This window comes from Alosa sapidissima, chromosome 3 (genome assembly GCF_018492685.1).
Source record: "Alosa sapidissima isolate fAloSap1 chromosome 3, fAloSap1.pri, whole genome shotgun sequence".
NCBI lineage: Eukaryota > Metazoa > Chordata > Actinopteri > Clupeiformes > Clupeidae > Alosa > Alosa sapidissima.
Genome location: NC_055959.1, coordinates 35,985,498 through 36,005,294, shown reverse-complemented (window position 1 = coordinate 36,005,294; position 19,797 = coordinate 35,985,498). Strand labels below are relative to the sequence as shown.

General features: G+C 42.8%; 1 protein-coding gene across 2 annotated transcripts; it reads right to left on the bottom strand.

Moving 5' to 3' along the window:
- Nucleotides 1–2,164: 2,164 nt before the first annotated feature.
- On the bottom strand, nt 2,165–18,231 carry si:dkeyp-113d7.10. 2 transcript variants are annotated; one of them, XR_006030898.1, is made up of 5 exons: nt 16,684–18,231; nt 11,380–11,736; nt 8,803–9,105; nt 4,269–8,389; nt 2,165–4,232 (listed from the first exon to the last, which is right to left on the bottom strand). XR_006030898.1 is itself a non-coding variant. In XM_042087084.1 (4 exons), exons 1-4 carry the CDS (start codon nt 17,033–17,035, stop codon nt 7,866–7,868), a joined length of 1,536 nt encoding a protein of 511 aa, XP_041943018.1. In that variant the 5' UTR covers nt 17,036–18,231; the 3' UTR covers nt 2,165–7,865. The 2 variants fall into 2 exon arrangements, 1 of the variants encoding a protein (XP_041943018.1); XM_042087084.1 differs by having other exon boundaries at nt 2,165–8,389.
- Nucleotides 18,232–19,797: the final 1,566 nt, after the last annotated feature.

Below are 19,797 nucleotides of genomic sequence, written 5' to 3'. Positions count from 1 at the left end.
TGCCTTTTATTATGATTATGTGTCTCTATGTATAGACCTCTGAAGTCCACCTACAAAAAAGTTACCATCTTTGGCCATGTAAGGAGATCCGGTATCTTGCGATTTTTCCTATGGGAAAATAACATGGGGATTTTGAATGACCGCACCTATTAAACTCTAACGGGGACAAAAAATCTGAAGTGCAGACGTTGCTCTACACACTTTTGTCGTCAGCCTTCAAGTGGGTACATTAAGACCGCAAACTTTGATTTTTGTTATCCCGGAGCTAACTTGCAATGTTACTTGCCATAGGTAGTTGGCTTCAATAAAAACCCAGATCTCCTTATATGGGCAAAGATGGCAGCTTTGGTTTCTTTTTGTAGGCGAACTCCAGAGGTCTATGGCTGTCTTCTCGGGTATCCTCTATTTAGCACCTGATGGGTCTTCTCATGGTTTTCCATCAGCCGAACGCACCATCAGAGCACCTCTCTCTACCCTGCAGGATATAAAAAGAGTACAAGCAAGGGCCAGTAATATTTTAAAGGACAATTCATATCCTGACCATAGACTGTTCAAACCATTGAGGTCAGGCAGACATCTATGTGCTCACAGGGCTAAAACAGAGAGACTGAGGAGGAGTTACTTTCCTCAGGACATCCGCACCCTGAATAGGGCAGCCGTGGCCTACTGGTTAGTGCTTCAGACTTGTAACCGGAGGGTTGCCGGTTCGAACCCCGACCAGTAGGCCACGGCTGAAGTGCCCTTGAGCAAGGCACCAAACCCTTCACTGCTCCCCGAGCGCCGTTGTTGTTGCAGGCCGGGATTAGTGTGTGCTTCACCTCACTGTGTGCAGTGTGTTTCACTAATTCACGGTTTAGGATAAATGCAGAGACCAAATTTCCCTCTCGGGATCAAAAGAGTATATATACTTACACTTGAATACATATACAACTCTAAATACAGCACATGGACTAGCCACACTGCACTTTTTATCCCCTTCTCTCTTAAGTTATTAAATTCTTCTAAATCTTTCTTCTTTATACTCTGCACAGGAAAGTTGAGCAGCTAAAATGCCATTTCACTACATGTTTTACAGTATCTCTACGTATGTGACAAATAAAATACTTGTATCCTTGTAAACAGATAGATAACACACTTGTTAACTGCAGGTCTGATTTGTAAAACTGTATCCCTCAATCCCTAGGTATCGTAACCATGCTATTACCTAAGTAAGTTGCCTATTAAGTGTCTCTACAAATACGAAATACTCTCTGCATCTACATAACCTCTCTAATTAGCCCAAGTGTTATGCAATTACAATGCATCAGTGGGTGTTTACCTTTAGTAACTTTAAATGAATACTACAGTTATAGCAGAGTAGTAAACCAAATATCAGTAGAGTGGATCATAGTACCTCTAGCATGGTCCGTACAGTTTGAAATGTGGCCAGCAGAGCTGATGTACTCAACTTAACAACAGTAAGCTTGGAACCAAAGATTCTAGAACAGAGCTCCGCTCTAGAATCTTTGCTTGGAACTATTCCAATAATGCAATATGTATAGCTGAAACAATAACGAATGGCTGTAATATGAGCAGCTCTGTTGCCAAGCAGTATTACAAATTAACTCAGCTGAGGGTTGCACTCTAGCCCTGTATAGAGTGCCATATTTAAATGACCTTAATTCTGTATTCATCATTGTGCCAGTATGCATAATTCAGTTTTTGTTATGTTAAAACTTGAGTCTGTAGTGGTTTAAAAAAAAAAAAAAAAAATAATAATAATATAATATTATATATATATATATATATATATATAGGCGATTGAGATATATATATATCAATCGCCCATGAACATCTGAAACGACACCCAGTCCATTGCTGGATGCTACATGCAAAAGGAGAGAGCAAGGGTAGGTGGAGGTGCTAAGACCGTTTTGAACTACATCCAGGAGTATTACTTTATATTATCAATACTGATTCATTCATTTAAATCTATTTACACCTTACCATTTTAGTGTCCAAATCTATTGTCCAAAATCAATTTAGAATTGAATTCACAAAAATAGCATTTAAAAAAAATCATCTATTAATTAATCATCCACAGCTATATGTTCAGCGCTCTGATTGAAATGTTGAGACAGATCAAAACTGCCCTGAAATAAAGCAATGTATTCATACAATAAGGTTATGTTAACATATTTTGGTTTATTTTGTTTAATTTCCTTACAGTAAGTACCCATTTCCATCATCTAACATGTATAAAATGAAGACATAAGGCCTACATAATTACACTGTTCTGGCAATGTTACTTCCAACACGACTGAGGGAGCATTTAGAATTCTCCAGTACTTCAAATGGGAAACATAAGCTTGGAAGAAGCTCTTGTATTTGGGCATAAAACATTCATCCATGATCAATGATTTGGCAAAATCTAGCAAAGTACCTAATCAAATCTGTGCATAGTCAATTCACCTTTGGGGGCATTCAAATCTAAAAATATTTTAATTGAGAATTCAGTAAAAATTGGCCACATCTTCCTCATGAAACATAAAATAAATTGACAATTTGAAAATCAGGATCAGTCAGACTGACGTTCTCAAAAACGTTGCAGAGGAAATCTCAAAACAACTGACAAGTTGTGAAGTTGTGAAGTAAAAACAAAATACACAAATCCAAAATAATTTCAACTAAACCTACAATATGACTAGGCCTACTGTTAAAATCCCTCATTTTAGGCATTCCCTGATTTGTTATCCAATGTGCAAATTTGGTATAAGGGTTTAATTATTCCAAACAGAAAAAAAAAAAAAAATCATATTTTTATGGTAATATCTTCGATATAATATCAGCCCATTTTCAGCAAATAGCCAAAATTAATAAAAGTCATATGTCTAGAATCGGATAGTTGAGACACTATGTTTACTATCAGCGTGTTTGTCTTTGGCCAAATAAAACCAACCTAATGATATCAGACCCATGCAGTCTTCCCATAATATTTAACAAGCATACTATTAACCTTCTAATAAACAACAAACCTGGTATAGTCAAGTCTGCATGTCATTGCAACTGAAAAGTAACATCTGTTGTGGTAATAACACAAACAAATGCTGCATCAACCAGTCAAAATGTAAACATGTTGATGGGAATCAACACTTGCTGAGGTAATGGCTGTTCAACTATCCAATTCCACATGAATAAATCTTGCTTATACGTCTCATGAGGTACTGTGGTTTGTGATAGAAACTGAGAAGTAGGAAAGTGCAAGTGGTCGACTGTAAAACAAAAAAAAAGCTAAGTGTATAGCATTAATACTTGGCATTTGTTGAAAAGCGGGCAGTTAGGAAAACGCAAAAAGCTGAATGGCTTAAGAAAGGAAAATAAATGCCTAAAACACACACACCCACCCACACACACCCACCCACCCACACACACACGCAAGTAATGTACAAAACACTATTGCTCCCTAGCTATGTTCAGAAAAACTGTAGAGGAAGTTATATGAGCGGAGAGGCATGCTACAGCATTAGACAAAGCATCTATATTATAGAGTAAATAAAAAAAGCAATGTTGCTATTTCACCAAAATTCACAGCCATGAATGCATTTCATCTACAAAAAAAGGCATTAAGAAATCACTGATGTCTGAGGCATACATATTTCTGTACATAACACTGAGGCAACAAATGATATGAACAACAGGCAAGAGCTTCCCTCTAATTGCCACTAAAGGCACCATGGAATAAAGAGAAAAACACTCCACCACTGGATATGAACATTCATCAAAAAGCAACAACACCCAGTGAAGTCTCCAACATCAGCCACGCAGAGGTGGAACACCTTTGCCCACAGAAGACTGTTTAGGTTCTACCTAGAATTTTAAAGGCTGATATGGCTCAACGGTTCTTTACAGAACTTCTCATCAGAAGGTTCTAACTAGAACCTCAACAGGTTCTTCAATGGAGACAAGGCGAAGATTTGTTTTGTTTAAAATCACCAAGTTTCATGTGGAGCAAAGAAGCCTTGCGCAAAGCTAAGAGTTAAAAATGACCTACACAAAAGGCTTCATAAAGATAAGGTTAAAAAAAAAAACTCTTGTGTTCTACCAACTATTTTTTTTTTACCATGAAATGGAGTTTGTTTTGTTGTTTTATCTACTCAGCGTGGTTGGACCACCAAGGGCAACAACAGGTTGAATTTTAAAGGGTTGAAATGTTTTATAGAGAACAGGTTCTATGGAGGCTTCTACAGAGGAACCTTGGATAGTTATACTAGTACTCCTCTAAGGGGAACCATTTATGAACAGGTGCTCACAGATGAAAGGAAATCCTTTCAAGGATGAGTCAATGGTCAGAGAATGCATCCATCAAGCATAGATTCAGTGTGGTTAATATCAGAAACATGACAGGGTGTTCTGCATTTGTGTCTAGTGCCATTATGATGTCACACATACCTTTTAAATGCACATTAATCAAATGAAGGAAAATGTTATTTACAGTGGACTGATGTGGCAATACAATAGTTATCACAGGAATCGTAAAACTGGTCCGTATATTTGCACTGATGCATTCTGGGTAATCTCGTGGGGCCAGACAGATACGGCCATCAGAGTGCACATCTGGAGACAACTCACTGAGATGATGCTGGTATTGAGAGAGAGGTGACAATCTGACTAAAAACACTTAAACACTTTTAAAGATACAGTCCACAAGTCTGATGAAAGGTTGTTGATATTTGAGCGCAACAGCCAATCAAATTACACCCTTCCCTTCCATGCTCCATGAAGCGACATGCTGCTTGGCTGATGTGGCTCAATCCAAACCATTTTTTTAAGCCTACACACAAACTGGACTGTCAAAGAACCATGAGGAGCTTAAGGACCAGTTAAGTGAATCTTTAAAAGCACACTACTGTAACAGCTTCTATGAAGCACCACACACTACAACACAACTTGAACGTTCTGAATTGGTTTAGAACTTTCCCACAAACACTAAGACCTGCTAATCAATGTTGCCCCCACTTAGACCCAAAAACCTGTCCAGAAACATGCATGCTAACATGCTTCTGGCTCCACGAGATTACATGAAGAGAAGTAGATCAGCAATAACGCCTCTGAAAGAGACATGAAGGATGCAGCACACAGCATAGGAAACAAGTGCTAGTCAGCAGCAGCCCTGCTACGCTGATCCAAGGTTTGAAAATCCAGCTGAAGAGACAAGAGAATAGCTTAGTATGCCGGCTTGTTCCTAGCACTAGCGATGCACAACTCAGCTAGTTGCAAGGTTAAGGTTGAAGGTGACCGTTTCGACTGAGTGAAAAGCCTCTGAGCCCTGTCTGTTATTGTCTATTAATGCCAGAACTGACATAAAAGAAGGCCGATAACGATTTCTATCGCTATCGACACATAATCGGCCTATAGAAAAGATAATATTTAAGTTAATGTACATCATACACTAGCATATAGATAGAAAATGAGGTTTTGATCCCATCCACTATAAGGAGTGCCCTTGTAAACTGTGATAGAGGTTAAGAGGATTTTTAACCAAGACCCAACAAATTCGACTTTTCTTGTTATTGCACGTCTCTCTTGACGTCTTATTTTCCCTGAAAATGAGGTATTGAGAGGAATTGACTTCATCCTTCCTGTGTGTCCTGCGCTAGCAAACAAAAGCTCTGTAGATAAAGAAAGTAAGAAGAGGGCACTCGTGACAGTGGCTTAGAATGTAACCCCGTGCAGCTCTTAGCAGATCTATCGAAGGGACACCGGTGGTTAGCCCAGAGTACTGGAGACTGAGTTGGAGAAAAGATCTTCTCTGACAAGGGATCTGGCCTTTTTTCCCCCAAATCACACACTTACAATCTTTTAAGAACACAGTTCACATGCTATCAAGTATGATTCCAAGACAAGTTTAAAAACCTGTTTTGTACAAGAGTATGGGAATCAACACCCATCATGAATACGTTGTTTGAATCCCTTGAAACCAGTGGTCTCTGAGAAGACTGGGCATTATTTGAAGCCCTCGCGTTGTTGAATCAGACTGCGGTCATGTACAGAACAGACACATGTTGACCTTCCTTGTGCAACCGAGTTGAACCGCGGCCTTCACTGTGGGCAGTGGTGCCTCCGTAACCAAGACGCTACACACATCCATAGAGACACCGAGCATACTGAGAGAGAATAGGAAGACGCTACGCAAACCCAAAGAGGCTGCCCAGAGGAGACATTTTGTTTTGTCTTTTTTTTGTTAAAAAAAAAGAAATGAGTGCATGCCACTGGGAAAGACCAGTGGAAAGGCAAACAGAAGTCCTGAAGTGTCAGGATTTCAAAGTAAGCACCCTGCCCCACCCCAATAGAAGATGAAGAAATATATAATAAAACAAAAAAACAAGGAGGATGCAAATATTTAAGCACCCTAAAATAGCAAAAAATAAAAAGGACAATTCTTGACACTACACCAACAAGACTCTCTACAACAGCAACACGTCGTCATCATAACTGCTGAAGATACAGTAGCATTTCCTCGAGCTTCTTGTAGTCATGTTCAACATTTTCTTTTACCCCTCTACTCTCCTTGTGTCTCTTGTACGGGGATTTAACTTCTGTCAAATGTACACAAATGACCATGAATGTTGTGCTGCTTCTGCAGTAGGTGTGGTGTTCTTGAATGTCCAAGTCACAGAGCTACGACAGACCATCTGCCAATCCATGGCCAGTATGCAGTTGTGCTGTGTAGCCAAGCACATTATAAAAAAACAACAAAGAAAGAAAAACAGGTGTTCCCTTTTATCCAAGTAAGTATCTAAAATTCTGTTATGAGGTATTTTGGCTCAATACAAGAAAAAAAAAAGTTGTGTGTCATTGGCGGCTGCAGAAAGTGGATTGTGAAGTGTACGTCAATAATTAGACATCCCTGGTTCATTCAATCTAAAAAAAAAAAATCACATTCAGAGGTGGGCATCAAAAATCAATTTGGCCTTGCCTCTGTCCATTGCTAACAGTAGCTAACCTTCCCTCCACCGGCACTGAGGCCGCTTCAAATGTAAGACACAGCTCTAGTGCTGAAGATGGCAGAAGTGATTCACATTCATTTTCGTTCTGTGCTACTTTACCCATCATCAAAAGCCACTGGGGGTTCTCAATACATCATGAACCAGTGTGGCTTTCTTTTTCTTTTACCAAAGAAAACCTGTTCTACCTGCAGGAATTTCCTCTTTGATTTCAAAAGGCAAACCAACTATTGATTTAATACACTATGCAGGTACATCCTCAGTGCCTCATTTCTTTGAGGGTGGGTGGGGGGAGCTTCAGGGGGGAAGCTCTCTGTTACATTTCTTCCTCTCCTTAAAAAGAAAAATTACTTCACTGCCTATCGTTACATTACGTTAGGCAACATTTTCCCCATGCTTATATGTACATGAATCACACGCCCTCCACTCTCTAGTCCAGCCATTCCAATCTGCCAATCTGTAATGTCAGCACCTAGAAATCAGTGACAGTGATGATATTTCAGCTGGCTTCAATTTCTGAGATCGAAAGAAAAATAAAAAACAACACATTTAAAAACAAAAAATTTGAAAAAAAAAAAAAGAAACAGCAGGTATCAAACTCCTTACACCGCTCTGGTTCGAAATCCAGAGTACCTAAACAGAAGAGAGGAAAAAAATGCTGTGTTCTGAACTCCCGTCGCAAAAAGGTGCAAGAGTCAGTTCCTAGTAATGGGAGTGATGGACTGAAATCTCGCTAATCTCCCTCGCTTGTTCTCCCTCCCTTCATCTCTCTTTTCCTTTTCCTTGTGTGGCGACGCACTCAAGTCAATATATATATAAAAACACTGTAAAGTTCACCTATATGTATTTTTTCCTTTTTTTCGCGTTTTTCTGTTTTCGCCCTCATTCCTGAGGGTCTCGTCGACCTCTGGGGTGCTGCTCCTGGTGAGTGCGCATGTGGGCCTGCAGGCGGGAGGGCTGCGTGAAGCGCCTGCCGCACTCGGAGCAGCGGAGGGCGTCGCCAGCCTCGTGCACCTGCCTGTGAGCCTTGAGGAGGTGCGCCCGGCTGAAACGCCTCCCGCAGAGCTTGCACACGTGCGACTTCCTGCTCGAGCTCCGTGAGCCTCCCCGGGGAGAGAAACAGTGGTCCGTGTCCGAGCTTTTGTCATCTTCTTCCTCCTCCTCCTCCTCTTCCATCTTCTCCTCCTCCTCCACCGCCACCGCCACGTCCTCTTCCACAGTCAGCACCGGTGGGATGATCTGGCCCGAAGGGGTATCTGCTGGCCGGGGCTCAGAAGAGTCGTCGGCAGGAGCCTCCGAGAGGACAGGTAGTCCCTCCATCGACTCCTCATCGCCCTCTAGCAGCTGAGAGGGAAGTGTTAGCAGTCTGTGCAGCATGGAGGGGGACGAGAGATCAGGAACGCCATCTGGAGGAGGGGGGGGGGGGGGGGGGGGAGAAAGAACGAAAGGAGGAGAGAGAGGGGGTAAAGAAAGAACAAAAGAAATAAAGAAAGAATGAAAGAAAGAATGAAAAAAAGAAAGAAAGGAGAGGGGGAAGGAAGGAAAGAAAGAAAGAAAGAAAGAAAGGAGGAGGTGGGGAATGCTGAGTCAACATTTTAAGACAGTAATCACTGACACGTATCAAATGCTGTAGTTACGGAGGTACATGCAGTGACCCATCCAGTCAAACATGTTGTGTCAGTCACAGGCAGTCCCACATTCACAGCCACGTCATGTGGCCAAACGTTTTGCCTAACAGCACACAACTCTGCCAAAAAATAGCTGCTCCAAAACAGCCCGAGGGAAACCATAAACATCAGCTGTCCTTGGTCCTACTCACCTGTGGGACTGACCACCGCAACTCCCTGCGGTTCTGAGCGTGGGGACAGGACCTCGTGGTCCCCCGGCTGCAGCCACTGAGACTGGCCCATGCTGGGCTCCAGTGCCTCGCGGATGAGAGCGTCCATTTGGGACATCTGACCCTGGACCTGGCCGAGGTTGAGCGCGAGCCCTGCACTGCCCTCGGCCTTCACCGCCTCCTTGAGGTGCCACGCATCGCTGCACCACTTCTGGCCAAAGACCTTGTCCAGGATAGGTACCCAGTCCTGCGCCACGGCCAACACCTTCTGCTTGTCCGTGTCCGCTGGACAAACAACACAGAGACGTCACGTCAGTGTTTCCCATACATTGACTTATTTGTGGCAACCCACCACAATTTCAACATTGACCACCACACAACTATTTCCCTGGTTGTACTTACAATTGTGCTTACATCTGGTTAGAATCATAACCACACTACACTAATTTGTTAAAAACTGTTGCATTCAAGTTAATTCTGCAAACCTACAACCACAAATAGAATTCAATTCTTCAATTCTGTGGGAAACACTGCACATAGCTGTGCAGGTGCCATACTAATCATAAAACATTATTTCATTTACCTTAGAGCGTACATTTTTTAGCTCTTTGGCTGCATGCTGTGAATGCTTTATTGTGTCCTAAGCTACAACTGAAACAGCACACTGGTTCAGCCGTCAACGTGGGTCTCAGACAGGTTTAAACACGAGATGTTCAGTTAGTCCTCTGCGTCAGTTCCCTTTTCTACACTTCAGCCTCCTCCTCCACAGAAATGAAATGCTGAGTACAGTTTTTTTTTTTAAAAACATGACCTTCGCACATGAACCCCCCCCCCCCCCCCCCCACACACACACACACACACACACACACACACACACATAAACATAAAGAACATAGGCCAGACAGTATAGTATACACTGTCTGTACGCCACAGACTCCTTGAGTCACACTGGCTTTAGGGAACATATCTATGAGATATGACACCACAAAGGCAAAAGGAGTGCCAAAGCCAGTTCGTTCGTGTTCTTTTTCTGGAACAGGCGCTTCGCAGGAGGGAAAAAAACAAATGAGGCAGGTGGCTTTGGTTCCGCAGTAACCAAACAAAAGACAACGACTACGAGACATTTTGCATGACGACGTACAGGACACAAGACTATTTTTTTTTTTTTAGCAGAACTTCAACTAGGTCAGCTATATGGTGAGACCATAGTAAATCGTTAACTTTAAACTACCTAAACATTTCAGGGCAACAAAGGGCTGTTCCTCACCGAAGCGCTCCTGCCACACATGATCAAGAGCATAAGGGCCAATTCAGCCTACAGGCCGCAATACAACTCATATTGCTTACAGGGTTTCTGCAGGTTTCACAAGATCAATTTTTTGAGACCATTTTTAAGAGTTTTATGAATGAAATTTAAGCAGCATAGATTGAAGTTGTATGACATTGTAGTTCTTTCTCTCTCAATAGTACAGATACAGTACATCACAGTAGCAATAACAAAATAACAACATCTATGTGGAGCTGATAAAAACTTTGTAGCTTGTATAAAAGTTTAGATAACACTTTTTTGTTCTGTAACTTTTTTTTTGCCAGTATGGTCATAACCTAGTGTTTATTATTGTTATGTATTTCAGACTTTTTACTTAAATATTATTACATTTCTGACTTGTAAGACCATGCAGAAACCCTGTGCTTGATTAGATTTTATGATTTCTTCCTCCGCAATGTACAGTGGTATACGGACACACACAGAAACCCATACATCAGCCAGGGAAGTGCATCAGTTCACCTCAGCCCCTCTCTTACGGAAATCCTGTGTTTGTAAGCGCTCACATCATCAAACTTGTGATACAGGCCATGGACTGCTGCTTCTCACAACAATGCAGTACTGTAGGCAAATAAGTATACAAAGCCTTCTGATAGAAAAATGGCCATTCAAACCAGGTAAGCAATCCCAATCATCATGTGCATGTGTACTGAAATGGAAGCAACCAGTAGGATAACAGGTAGCTAGTCTCTACATGCAACTCGCCTACTATCAGTATAGCCCAAAGGTTAACGCCGTCATATCGACTACTATCACATGGCATGCCTGTAGTGCGCTCAAGTAACCAAACAGTGGAAGCTACGGTTGGCGGTCACATGCATGTTCATGTACAGGCAGAGTAATCGGTACAGTGTTGTGTAAATAGCACATAGGCAAATTACACTGGAGTCACACCCAGCACACATGCACATGGATGGTGACATGCGCAGCCCAAACCATACACAGGCCCGGTTCCCACAAGGACCCAGGTTTGGGTCCGCGGTGTGTGTGTGTGTGTGTGTGTGTGTGTGTGTGTGTGTGTGTGTGTGTGTGTGTGTGTGTGCGCGCGTGTGTGCGTGTATGTGTGAAAGAGAGAGGCTAGTTTGTACACACACAGGCATACACACACATATCTAGAAGTCTAAATTCCTAAGTGCTTCAGGCATCAGGAAGTGAGTGGTGCTTCCTGTTCACCAGCGTATCCATTTACCACATGAGCCGGAGCGCCAACGTGCCAGGAGCACATCACCCACCATTTGTGCTTTCGTTCGAAGTCTGTTGTTTTGCCCGGGTGACTTTGGCGGCCCGTTCTCGGCCCCTGGGTGGTTCCAACCGCGTGCCCTCCGAGCTTCCGGGCGAGTCCGAGTCATTGTCCGCCTCCTTCTTCATCGTGGCGACCCCGTGCAGCACGTCTGGCATGGCGTCACTTTTGCCACCGTTGCCACTCTCCTGCCGTTTCTTGCCTGCCCGCAGCCGGTCATTTAAGGCCACGTTCTCGTGGTCCACCTTGGTAAGTTCGAGAAGCAGGTCGTCAAAGCTGTCCTCCACGATCTTCGTCAGCTCCGTCACAGCAAACTCCAACACCTGCTCCATCACGACTTTCAGCTGACCTGCAGGACGGAGGAAAAAATGAGATGCATAACGTTTAAAACTTTCAAGAATCTCACAGTAAACATTCATGCAATGTTCCACAAAAGTTGCACTGGAAGAACGCGGGGCTAATCTTCTTCTTCTTGCTGTCTCAGGGAGCTTGCATCACATGCATAACTTCAACAGTTCAAAATAACCTCAATGCTTCCACCTCATACTAAACTATGCATCTGTACAGCCTCAGGAGGGATACTGGGATACTGACTATGAACGTGTGTAGTATGCAAGGGGCACATGTATGTCAACAAATGGATGTGACCTCATATGGAATATTATCACAGTGGTGATTACATTTCTTTTTGCCTATGAAACAGCTCTAAAGTAGAGAGATAGATCGATACTTTATTGATCCCCAAGGGGAAATTCAAGGTCTCAATAGTATACAGACATCACACACAACATGCACTTACAGCAGAAAAAGTAATATATATATATAAATATAAAAAAACTGCACAATAGAGACAGTATTAAGTATTAAGGATGAAACGATTTGGAAATGTTTAGGGCCTCCAGTTCCAATGGCATGTAGAAATGCAAGGGGCTGTCAACACATTCTTACATGTTACAATTATGAGAGCGATCTTGGGAAGTTGTAAGGGGTCACTAGCCCAAAATTGAGGGCCCTTTGTGTAGCAAAACACTCACATGCAAAGTAGGCCAGAAAACTGAAGTGACCAGATTAACAGTATAGTGCCATACTGTGTTGTTTAAGACGTACAGCCTAGTCTCATTTCAGATCTTCCATGATGTACTAGTGCCACGTGGTATTGTGCAAGATATACTGTCTTGTGCCATACGGTCTAGCGCAGGGGTCTCCAACACGGTGCCCGCAAGCACCAGGTAGCCCGCGGGACAGCCGTGGCCTACTGGTTAGCACTCTGGACTTGTAACCGGAGGGTTGCCGGTTCGAGCCCCGACCGGTGGGCCGTGGCTGAAGTGCCCTTGAGCAAGGCACCTAACCCCTCACTGCTCCCCGAGCGCCGCTGTTGAAGCAGGCAGCTCACTGCGCCGGGATTAGTGTGTGCTTCACCTCACTGTGTGTTCACTGTGTGCTGTTTGTGTTTCACTAATTCACCCCTCGCGGGATCAAAAAAGTATATATACTTATACCTATTAGGTGCCCGCAGCACACTTTCTAAAGTCACCAGCAGATCACGCTCGAAAACATCCTCCATTATGACATTTTTAGTAGATACTTAATTGTAGATCTGTACATCTGTAACATTAACTTGATATTGGCGATACCTTACAAATTGTAGCTGGGTTAAATTTTAGCCTTTGGCTCCGATTCCCTTTCGCCATTCAATCCATCAACAACAAAGGAAGCGGAGCGCCTACACGCTGCTCGCACACAGACAGTAAAAGAAAAAAAAAAAACTTGTCTGGTGTAGCCAATGGAAGCATATCTTTGCAAAAGTTCTGTGGCTATTCTGAGCTCGTCCCATACGGTTCGTGCATGATTGTTCATCGAAATTTCAGATGTGCAATAACTATAAAAGGCGTCTTCATAAGTTAGGGTGGTGTTGGTGATTGCTACTGAAATGTTACAACCGAATTGTCCACTGAAATCAGAACTTAAACAGCCTCTGAATTCTTAATGGTAGGTAATGCTAAAAATTGTAACCTAAATTATTAATTGCACAAAAAGATTGCTTTTTTTGTTTAAAGAAAATAGATTAGAATCCCCATGGAAACTTTAAAATGTTGGTAGTGCCACATATTAATATTGAAGTATTGAAGAATAAAGTTGCTTAATATTTAAAGGCTTATAGGCCTGCATAATATTGATAATTTAAATGTAAAAATCACATAGGCCTATTATTCAGGAGGATTACCCTTGCAAAAAGGGGTGAGGGTCTGTTTGTTTCAAATGAGTAGCCCTCCATATGATTTCAGGTCTTCAGGTAGCCCTCATTCCCAAAAAGGTTGGAGACCCCTGGTCTAGTGGTGTACTGCCTGTTTGTTCAGTCTCTGATGTAACATTATCCATGATGCACCATCTAGTGACACATTGCATCATCCAGGATATAATACTTGGCATGGTATGATATTTGTGTTTGCATTTTCATATCATTCAATCATCATTCATGCAAAACACCATGACACATTGTGATATTGTTTTAAGTCCACATCACCCTCCCTTCACACAAACTCACATTTGATCAGGGTATGTCACGCTCAAGACTCAAACAAGTAGCAGTTCCTCTCAACAACACGCACAGTTAGAACCCCATCGGCTGGCTACGAGTGCATCTGCCACGACATTAAACCAGCAGTTCAGAAATCCTCCTGAGGTCACCATTAACAGGACGCGTGGGTCTTGGCCTTGAGAGATCTCACACAGCAGTACTGGTCAGCTTTATTCCATACTGCAGTGCTTGCGTTGACCACCTACAGTGGAGTGAGACGCACGGCACAGTTGGAGAGGAGAAGGAATCATGGGAAACATCTGTGCATGGACGCACGTCCCAAACCAGTCACTTGAGAGAGACTCACAGGAGGATTCGGTCCTCTAGTCCCCCTCTGGAATGTTAAATGGAACCCTGGGCAAAATTATAGGACATTATCACGGACCTCATTTCAGTGTTCTATCACATTTTCTCTCTCTCTCTCTCTCTCTCTCCGCCTGGACACAGCACGTTGGTGATGTTGTTAAGGGGAAACAAATGGAATATACATTTTAAAACCTGTTAGATGCAACACCTTTTTTTTACCATGTGCAAGCTGACCTCATAAAACAAACAGCACACTGATTGTAGTGTTGCAGGGAGAAATGCACATACGAATTTCAATTAATTTGTTTTTCTTTCGCCACTTGCTTTTTTAAGGATAAAACTTTTTTTTTTCCATCTGATTGTTGTTTGGATGCGTTTCATAGCAAGAGATTCAGCTACTTCCCTCTGAGTTTGCAATGTTCGTGACAGTCAGAGCAGACTGGCACGGATGGGCTCCAGGGCCTGCCAAAGAGAGCCTTCCTCTTCTAGCACTCAAAAACCACGACTCTGATGCAATCGTGCCAAGGTGGCTTAGACTATCTGCATACTTGCCCGATCGGATTATTGACAGATCACTGCCACTCTGAACAAGTCTTTGCATGGGATGTGTGTGCCTACGTACGTGTGTGTGTGTGTCTATCTCTCTCCCCCTCTCTCTCTCTCTCTCTCTCTCTCTCAACTGCCATGCCCCACACTATTCAAACTGCACCAAAAACAACGTTGGCATCGAGTGAAGATTATTTCAAGACTGGCGCAATAATCTGAAAAACAACACATGAAATTATTGTTTGAGGGTATTTAACTCCTTCCTGGTTCTGAGGCTCAAAGGAAATAGGCTGTAATTATGGGGCTGCTGAGGGTTTGTCATGGGGGTGACTGATAATCAAAAACCTCTGGGAACTGGCGAAGCTTTGCTGGGCCATGCACTGTTATTTCCTGAGTTTTTAATGTTGTCTTCCAGATTTACAAAGGGGCAGAATAGAATATTACACAGGATGGACAGCCATGATCAAAAACAGCCACTCCCAGAATGCCGAGCGGAACCCAAAATGGATGCCACTTATCTCCACAATGAGTGTGGGAACCATCTAAGGCTTTAATTAAACCTTTACACCCAGGACCTCTCTTGTCCACGCTCGAGCACGGAGAAACTTTTGTGCGTGGTGCTTTGTTTCTCGGTCGGACAGTGAGGACAATGACGTTTATGGACCCAGAAGGTGCCACCCCCCCCCCCTCGCATCTCTTCCCCACCCCACCCTACCCTTTTTCGGCTGATAATGTCCGCATGGATGGGGTAGGTGTGGCTTGGTCGAGCTAGTCTCATTGGCTGATTATTGGGGGGAAAGCCACCCTTTCCTTGGCTACTGTTACCACAGCGCGAGAGGCAGCGCTTAGGAGACACTCAACAACAATGGCGTCACAGCCCCGACCCACCACTGATAACAGTCACAACATGCCCCATAATCTGCACTGCACTGCAGTGTGTGTGTGTCTGCTTGTGTGCATGCATGATGCCTCAATGTGAGTGTAACCCTCTGTGCGTGTGTGAGGGGGGGAGGGAGGGAGGCAGAGGGAGAGAGAGGGAGAGAGAGAGAGACTACAAAAGAATGTTTAATATAGACCAAAGTGAGGCTGACTCAGATTTTTTCCCCCTGTTCAGAGCACACTTCCGCCACAATAATAAACAGCCTTCTAGCTGAAACACTACTTGCATATTGCACAGTGACCCCTGGTCACATCTCTATTCGACACACCATAACACTGACCGTGGGGAAAGCTGTCTCACAGACAATACAAGGGATAGCTACTTCCATCCTCAAACCATTACACCCTATGGCACTGCGCGAGGCCTTAGTGTTTTGATAAGAGGCATCCTAAGCTACTCCACGGCCCACTTGTGTTTCTAATTTTGTAGTTTACACTGATGTAGTTATTGTTTTGGGATATAATGGAAGACAACAAAATGCATAGTAAATAAATAGTGTTGAGTTAAAAGGGGGTGTGTTGCCATGTGTAATAAACACTTAGCACCGTTATTTACCATGAACTCATAAAATGATCTGCGTGGCACAGAAAATCCATGCGTCATTCATTCCTCAACCGTGTTTAATATGGCGTTTAAAAAAGCACTAATGATTGAACAAGGGAGCAATTATCTAAGCATACTTATGTTAACTTCCCCCTCCTTCCGTCTGCTGTGGTGTTCTGTCCTGTTTTGGGCTTAATCATTAGGCTACGCGAAAGAAAATGATGAGGTTGTTTTTAAAGGAAGCACTTGGCCAAAGACATAGCCTACACATATTTACTCTGTGTCCATGGTGGCTGACACATTTGGATTTCGTGCTAGAAAGCAGTTTTAGAGCTGAACGCGAAAGGAAGGCTCTCGGACAAAGTGTGTGCAAATAACCTTACCCACAGCTCGCCCTTTCTGCTCAATCCTGAGTGTGTCTCCCTGTATGTTGCGCTCTCGATTCTGGCTGGGGGTGTGTTGCTCCGGCTTTGTTTCTTCGCTGGCCGCATTCGTTTCTCTCCCGCCTTTGCAAGTGGCCGTTTTGCCATGTCCTCTATTATATTCAAACTCTGAAGTCTGGAGCTTCAACCTCAGTCGTTGGTTTTCTTGGTCCTTGGCAGTTGTTTCCAGCAACATAGAATTCAAGGTGGCACCAACAGTCTTGGTTATTTCCTGAACAGCGAGTTGCACTACCTGCTCAAGCGCCGATTCGAGCTGGCCTTGAAAAAACGAAATATACAGTGCGCCGTTCATGATGTCCGCTTTGTTGGAAGACCACTTTCATTCTTCCCCCCTCTCCCCGAAAAAAAAATGAAAAATAGACAGAACTCAACACACAACTGATTGAAATGAAGAACTACCTCCTCTTTCAACGCATCATATGTACACCCCTTGGATGCTACCGTAATCCCCCTTGTGAAGACGCAACGTTATTCCTGCCATCGCCTACCAATTTCAAGGTTTCTGCAGCATGGGCCACTAGTAGTTGTACGCCATTTTGCTCTAACAGAGAACTTTCCCTAACCATGAATAGTTTTTATTCAGATTTGGGAGTAGGCTAAAATATTTGAGTGCGAGAACCAATTAATTCGACCAGGTAGGCCTATTTCTAAATCAAAATGAAATGCCATGGTGTAAAACCTATGTTGTGTAATGCATAGTCAATGCCTAATCATAATATTATCTATTATTACATAATAATAATAATAGCCTTTTTTCATTATTGCTAGTTTGTGCGTCAAGTTCAATAGGCCTATGTTACCCTAAACCAACTATTCCATCATTAATTTAATTAATATTTGTTTTGTTTTCCTACGTCACCGTCAATGTCAATTTTAAAACCTATAAAACACAGCCTAATCTGAATCGTAATAAGATACCACACAGGCTGTTCATAACATTTCAGAAAATCTTTGCATTTTGGAGAAACTTAAAATAAACATCATGCTTCTACTCTTTCCTCGGGTCCCAGTGCGTAACGGCCAAATAATGCCTGATCTCTGGTACAAATCGCAATTAATAAAGTAACCAGACTAAAACACAGTGTAAAACAAGCGTGTGCTGCTGCTGTCACGTGGATTGTGTAATTCGACGTAACTATTTTCCGATCAACAGTAAGCGCGTGTTATGTAATTGTTGAGTAACTAAAGTAATGTTAAGTAGCCTAATGTAGGTGAGCGTGTGTGTAGCTCATGGAGGCGAGGGGTGGTAAAATTAGACTGCAACGCGTTACCGACTGAAGACTGCCAGACTGTACATTTTCCCGACTCTTCACAGCAACGGCTTCTAGTATTTGATCACGGATATAGCAGAAGCATAGGATTGTTTACAATATTAACTTAAATAATTTCCCAAAAGAAATACGCTTGTTCTCACACGGCTTGATCATGGCTGAAGGGACACTCCCCCTCCCAAATCACCAATATTTTGTGCGCGCTTGAAACTCGTGTACGGTAAAAGCAGTGTTCTCAACACTAACTAACCGGAAAGCGGGGTTGAGATCATGGCACCCAACTGTCTTTGTTCTGTGGCACTATGATTATGAGCTCGCTGCGAGATTATCTGTGACTATGTTCCCAAAAAGATGTCTGCACTGCAGTGCATGTGGTTTTGCATGGAATGCGCACTGGCTCTGTCATAATTCATTTCTGTTATATAAGAGGGGGATGCTTGCACGGTTACAGTTGCATCAGTTGTTGCCACGACACGCGTGCTCGAATCACTGCCACATAATACGAAGTGACAAGCTTTTGTTTCCTCAATTAATTTGCGCTGAAAGAGGCGGTCTTAGAAAATTGCTTTGAGGGATTAAGTGAAGAGAACGAAACTGACCTAAAATCTGGCAGCTCTAGCTCGAGCGAAAGTTATGGTGGTAAGCAGCAGCACGACTGGCACAAGAGCAGGGTTTGCAAACCGCAGCTGCCTGCCACACAAATTTGAACTTGTTTACGAACGTGTAGCATATTTCTCCGGTGAGCCTAAGATGTTTTTCGAGAGCACAAACATGATATATTTATAATTAATCTTCAAAGTTTAATTGTTTTTAGGAGTCATAGGCTTCTTGCCTACTCTCATCGGCTCCTCCTTACAACGTGGCCATACATACATCTTTAAGCTACATTAAAAAGGGGATGTCATTTTACTCCTCGTAATTATAATGATTTATCTGTTGATGTTATGATGGCAAAAATTGAAAATTTGCCAGTGAATCAGTTATTGGCCTGTGACCTACAACACTTCTGATCCAAACCTCAAACTGAATTTTGCATCTCAGTGGAAAGGCCAATAAGAAAAAGGCGTTGCTGTGAAATACTTTTCATTGGATCAGATTACCTGTGGTTTTGCCCATTTTACAGCATGCCTGCCCGTTCCATACCCAGACACCAGCAGGCCAGGGTGGATTCAGCAGCTCTAGCCTTCATCAAGGCCAGATGCCCTAGTCTGCTGCCTTCCAGGAAGGGGTCTTACACACCAGGCCACTGTACAACAACTTGAAATTCTGTTTACAAATATTTTTTGGATGGTGCTATTTTAATAAATATTTGTTTACAAGAGAAAAACAAATGTCAAAACCTATACATATAGGTTATATGTAACCTAATGTGTAACCTAAACATATCATTCTGAAAGTACTGTGAATAAAGTTCCTGTGCACTCCGTAGGCTACATCTAGATTCTTTGTTCCAGATTTTGTGAAAAAATGCATTGAAATTCTTGAAACAGAACAATGAGGCTCATAAAAATGCAGTCGGAGAAAGAGAAATGCTGTGGGTTTCACCCAGCTCCTCATCAGTGTAGTTAGCTCCAGGCCACTTGTATCAAACTTCACACTGCTAGCTACAATTACTGCAACACACAGTGAAACACGCCTTTAATTTTATAGGCAATGTCTTAAAGTGCCAGTAAGTAGACCTTTGTCCATGGATTCCATGATAATTAAGGGGTTGACTCCCAAATAATCACTAAGGAGGCATGTTTCCAAAATTAGAGACCTTTAATACAGATTGCACGGCTGT

Bases quoted from the DNA above. Each gene is read 5' to 3' on its own strand.
- si:dkeyp-113d7.10 (XM_042087084.1), bottom strand. From the start codon at position 17,035: ATGAACGGCGCACTGTATATTTCGTTTTTTCAAGGCCAGCTCGAATCG. The intron at 11,737-16,683 runs GTAAGGTTATTT...TCCGTCCTGCAG, and splicing joins GCAGAAAGGGCGAGCTGTGG to GTCAGCTGAAAGTCGTGATG. The intron at 8,390-8,802 runs GTGAGTAGGACC...CCCCTCCTCCAG, and splicing joins TGCGGTGGTCAGTCCCACAG to ATGGCGTTCCTGATCTCTCG.